Source organism: Zalophus californianus, chromosome 9, assembly GCF_009762305.2.
Source record: "Zalophus californianus isolate mZalCal1 chromosome 9, mZalCal1.pri.v2, whole genome shotgun sequence".
Lineage (NCBI taxonomy): Eukaryota > Metazoa > Chordata > Mammalia > Carnivora > Otariidae > Zalophus > Zalophus californianus.
The window spans coordinates 66,312,978-66,318,707 of record NC_045603.1 but is presented as its reverse complement, the minus strand read 5'-3'; the positions used below and the strand labels follow the sequence as shown (position 1 = coordinate 66,318,707).

Sequence of the window (5,730 nt, the reverse complement as noted above, 5' to 3'; positions counted from 1 at the left end):
GGGAGAGGGAGGAGTGGACTCCTCACTGAGCAGGGACCCCTTCCCGCCCCCTTCTCCCCATTCCCGGAGCTCCATCCCAGGACCCTGGGGTCATGACCTGAGCCGAAGGCAGACACTTAACCAACTGGCCACCCAGGCGCCCCTCAGATTATAAATCTTAAGAAAAAGTGTAGTTAAGAGATTTAATGATTATCTATAGAGTCCATTGCCAGAAGACTAGTATCATTTAATTTTAGTGAAAAAATACTCTGAGCCCAGGAAAATTTCACATCTTTGATCTTTGCTTTATTTCTCCAATGTGTATCCACTTCTCTCACAACCCTATAATAAAAAATATTAAGTATCTTAAAAGAATAACCTAGTTACATAATCCAGATTATTACTTGGAAGGAAAATTATATAAAATTTTTGAGTGGGACAAATTTAAGTTACAAATTAGTTCTGTTCCTATATTTAAAATACATGTGATCAGGCTGCTACCAAAAAAAAAAAAAAAAAGATATACCTAAGAACTTAGAATTCCACATGGTAACATTCAGTTCCATGCTTTTTCACCACCATGCCATCCTCCTTTTGTTCAAAATACAGCTTTGCTTTTCAGTATTCAGGATTTTGTTTGTTTTCATTGTGATTATGCATACGTTAATTTCAATCTCAGCTCATCCTTCATTTACCCAAAATATACTAGGACCAGCCAAGATCAGGCTCCACAAACTCCCTCCTCCAAGCACTGTCCATGTTATTGTGCCAAAAGCAACACAGGTTTCCTAGCATCAAGGGTTTTGAGGGCTGAGGGACCCTAAGGATCCTGTCCAGAAAGGGTGCACTTCAGAGACCCTCTCTGTAACTTCCCTGCCAGTGCATGGCCCTGCTCTTTGGCACACTCAAAGTCAAGGTAATCATGGCCCCTGGAGGCAGCCCTGCCCATTGCCGGAGAGCATCGGTGGTTCGAGAGTTTTTCCTTGTGTCCAGACTTGCTATGTGAAGCTGAACAAATCACAGCATCTTTTAGTGAGTTTCCCCAAGTATGAAGAAAGAGGGAGCACTTCAAAGGTCATACAAATCACAGAATTCTTCCTAATTAATTAAATGGCAGGAACAGGAATAAAACGTTTGCCTGTAACAGCTTTGGGTCTAAAGGATCTTATCTAACTGGTGATGTTTATGTTTTAAAGGCAGAGGTGGCAATTTTTTCACACCGCAACAAAGAATTTTCAGTGCTCCTGAGTAGTGGCTCTGCATCCTACTCTGTGGGGGCAACTCACTCCTCAACCCCCTGCTAACCAGCGTCTGCCACAGGAGGCCTGGCTTGGCACTTACAGAGCTGTCCCCAAATGTCCACTGTTTCCCCCAAACCACCACTGTTAGTCAGTCTCACCTCGTCATGTCCGTCTCTGTGTTTTTGTCACTGTTGCCCCATTTCCATCTTTTGCAAATTCTCTTTTCTCTTAGCCCCAGGGACAACACAGCCCTGATTCTCCTTTGCCACTTTCTGACCACTCTTTTGTCTCATTCTTTGGCTCTTTCTCCATGCCCATTCTTTGACTCCCTTGTCTTTGCCAGGAAGAATCTGTACCTGAGCTGTCCTTCCCTCCTGGTCACTAATTCACTGTGTGGTCTTACATAACCCACAATCTTCTCTGGGCTTCATTTGTCCCTGAGAAAGAGAAGGAGGTGGACTTGACAGTTCAAAAAGTCCCTTAGGGCTATGCAGCACTAGGCGAGGCTAACAACCCCACTCCTGTGTTCCATCGGTATGTGGGACAGTTTCCGAGAGCCCGTACAAGTCTGTGGTGGAGACAAGGCCACCCGGACATCATCACTTCCAGCGTGGGGAGGAACCTAAAACATCACCTTGCCTGCAATCTTCATTTTATAGCTGAGGGAATCAGGTCCAGAAGGAGTACTTGATCACCTCACAGCAGACATGGGAACAAAGAGGAGGTCGCCTGGGCTCTCAGTGTGCTACAGAATTGGGGCTTAGGTGTCTTCCACACCTGGCTGAAGTACATAATGACATCAGAGTAAAGTGTCATAGAGAAGGCATAAATTGGGTAGAACACTTTAGAGCCTTTCACCCTCTTTGACAAGATGAACTCTATGTTGTAACTCCAAAAAATCTAGAGAGATGCTTGCTAGAGAGGGTGCTTTAGACAAAGCAGAACAATCTGACCACATAAAACATCTTAGATTTATGTTTTTAAATAGCCAAATAAAACAGAACATCAAGTCACAGAATACATGTATTTACATTAATTCAAATGTCCAAAGCACAATACAGTAGGATCTATTTAATAGTTCATATAATTTGATTTACATATACACGAGCATATGAACAAATATTAGTCAGCTAGAACAAAGGGTTAAGAAGTTATTCATTTTGGTACTGACACCTACATATTTATGGCAACAAATGACAATAACTTTCAACTTTCAATAAGATCTTTTGTGCAAGGCTAAGAAATGTACAGAATGGAAAGAAGACAGTCAAACAAATGTACCTTTATTGCACTATTTATCTAACAGCATTTGGGATGTGGCATTATCCAGCAAATCTTATCAGTGTAGTCTGTTTACTGCGGTCTCGAATGATGAAATTAGATGAATTATTCCCAAATCTAAACTGACTTTGTGCTTTGTAAGTGCCTTTTGGTTCTTCCTTCTACATCTTTTAAAAAATGAAATAGGACGCTAATGCTTTTCTTTAAAATAACTTTGGTCCTAAGAAGCTAGTAAAGTCTCTTTTTAAGGAACACCAATACATGAAATTTAATATTTCTTTCAAGAATCCTGAGCAAAAAGACAAGGTCACCTCCAGACCAGCTTCGAAATTATCAGTGCCGCTAAAGTCTAAGTGTTGTCTAGGACTTAAACTTTGGAAAACAACCCCATCTTTCTCTGGCAAATTGAGGAATCAAAGTGCACCTTACCACATTTCCTAGTAACCATTTAAAGAGGCCATTTGGTTGCATTTCAAAACACAAAACAACACCATTTCTGTCCTGCTGTTTATTTTGCAGACTGCACAGAAAGTTAAGTATGGAATAATTGAATTACTACAGCATATGGAGACAGGCACAAAATTAAGTGGACGCCACAAAGGGTGTGTCTGAAAACACGGAATTGACCGAATCGGAGTCGGATTTCACTCTCGTGGACTTCAGGATGCCCTCGGCTATGACCGGTTCACTGGGAAAGAGCCTGACTTTCCCATTCTGCCCTGCAGCGGGATCCTTCAGGGGTTCCAAAAACACCACTCTTTTAGCGGCACCTGCCTTCCGTTCGTCAGCGGGGGCGTCGCTAGCAGGGCCGGGATTGAGAATAGACGCATGGGCATTGCTTTGGTTGAGAGTATTTTTCTGTCTCTTGGTTTTACACTTGCAGGGACACGGCGTCAGATAGAGGTACAAGAGTACCAAAACGATACTGGCCACGCAGGCTGCGAGGGTGGTGAAAGCTGTGTTAAATGCCTCATGGGCGTGGGATCTGTTTACGGTGAAATTGCTCACGTTGATTGTGACATCCACAGTCTCATTTAACAGGCGCTGCCTGTTCATGGCAATACAGGAATACACTCCAGCGTCCTCAAAACGAGGACTTTCTATAACCAGACTTCCATTGTGAAACACGTGAAAGTTTTCCAGCTCTTTATCGGGCTCCAGCAGTCTGTTATCCGGACTGACCCAAATGAAATCGGTATTTGCACTGCCAGTCTTGCTGTCACAGGGGACAATCAGCCTTTCCCCAACTTGAGCCTCATGAATAAAGCCAAGTGCATGGAAGGAGCCATTGATGATGCTGTCCGAGCAATTCATAAAGCTATCCTGGAGCAGAAGCACCTGATGGGAGTGCTTAGAGTCAGACCACAGGCGACAGGTATAATCATTCTTAAAATCCATTACTGAGCTAAAGTGCCTGCGATACCAAAAGATCAGCAATGAATAAAGGGAACAGTTACAGGCAAATGGGTTTCCATGAAGGTAGATGCCTCTCAGCTGTTTTCCTGGTACTAAATTAATATGGTGCATTGGCAGGGAGGGGATTTGGTTATAAGAAACATCTAGAAACATCAGTTCTGCCAGCTTGAACCTTCCAACATACAAATCCATGGGAAACTGGGTAAGAAAGTTTCCACTTAAGTAGAGTTTTTGCAACTGGGAGAGCCCTCCAAAAGCTGAAGGATCGAGATAGGAAATGTGATTGTTGTAAAGCAGAAGCACTTCCAGAACCTTCAACTCTTGGAACACTGCACTTTTCACCGTCTTCAGCTTATTGGAGGATAAGTCAAGACAATTCAAATTTGGAGTTGTGGAGAAACTGCCTGTGGCAATGCTGGTGATGTTGTTATGACGGATAATTAGGGTGTTCAGCTTCACAAATGATACTGGAATCCACTCAGCATCCAGAAGCCCGATCCTGTTATAGCTTAGATCCAGCCTCTTAATCAGTCTGAAAAGGTTCCCGGGCACCTTGGACAGGTTTTTGTTGGTGCAGCTCACGATGTCCGTGGCACAGATGCAGGCGGTGGGGCACACCCCGGAGGCGCCGCGGCTCACGGTCACCGTGATCACCAACAAACACAGCAGCTCCCTGCAGCCCGGTCTCACAACTCCAGGCAGGGTGGGCAGCGTGTGTAAACGTAAAGACATTATGGTCGCCTCCAAGTCTCTTCCTGGCGCCTTTCCACCAGCTCAGCCTCCCACCAGTGAACCTGGTAAACAATCAATATTTGAAAGCGGTGAGGGGGAAAGCAAAGTTAACTACCACCAGTTAACCCTTAAGAGTCGTATCTTGCTTTCTTTTCAATAACTTTTGAAATGCAGGTTGTGTGTCACGCTGGGGGAGCATACGATGGTTTTTTACTGTTAAATGCAATTTATTTTCCTGGGGTACTCCTGCTTACAGACATTTACGGTCACAATCTATCAACACAACCGTCTCAACATCAGAAATTAAGTTTTGTTTTTTTTTTAACGTGCAGGCTGCGTCGTTTTTTAAACTCACTGCAACAGACACAGAAATACACAAAACGCATCCTACAAACAAACGGAAATGCACAGGAAGCCACCCATCCAGAAACTCACAGAGCCGAAAAGCCTCCTCACTGGCTCTGGCGATAGGCCGCCAACGGTGGTGTCTTCGGAAGGTCTGCGAGTCTGTCTGTCTCGGTCCGTCACTCCTGCATCTTCCGAGTTCCTTTCCCTTCTGCTCCGGCGGGCGGCAGCCTCTCGCTGGCTCTCAACTTTGGGGAGTTTCAAGCAGCCGCGGCGGCAGCGGCCACCCCGGGCGCAGGAAACGTCTCGGTCGGCTCCGATGGGTTCTCCCCGGCTCTCTTCATTGCTCGGCTAAAGGTACCGCCTCGGCGCCCTGGCCGTTGCGTGTCCCGGCGCGGGGCGCCCCACTCCCGGAGCCGTGTCCGACGGGCGGGGGCGCCGGCAGCGGGTCGGTCCCAGCCCCGCCTCCCCGGGCTCCGGAGCCAGCAGGACCCGGGGTTCCCGCGCGCCGCCGCCCGGGTTTTATCCCCGTGGACGGGGTCGGCAGCGGGGCGGGGAGACGGTCCCGCCCCTTCGCGTCCTCCCTCCGGCTAGAAGCAGCTCCGAGGCTGCGGGCGGGAGCCGGCTGGGCGCACCGCGGGGGGCGCGCGGCGCCGGGAGGGGGCGGCGGCGCAGCCAATCGGAGCGGCGGCCGGCATCCCTTTCACCCCCACCCCGCGGCCTTGCCGTCACCTCC

General features: G+C 47.1%; 1 protein-coding gene across 1 annotated transcript; it reads right to left on the bottom strand.

Moving 5' to 3' along the window:
- Positions 1–263: 263 nt before the first annotated feature.
- Positions 264–5,500, bottom strand: AMIGO2 (adhesion molecule with Ig like domain 2). Its single transcript, XM_027595264.2, has 2 exons — positions 5,085–5,500; positions 264–4,711 (listed from the first exon to the last, which is right to left on the bottom strand). Exon 2 carries the CDS (start codon positions 4,647–4,649, stop codon positions 3,084–3,086), a length of 1,566 nt encoding a protein of 521 aa, XP_027451065.1. The 5' UTR covers positions 4,650–4,711; positions 5,085–5,500; the 3' UTR covers positions 264–3,083.
- Between the last annotated feature and the right edge of the window lie 230 nt (positions 5,501–5,730).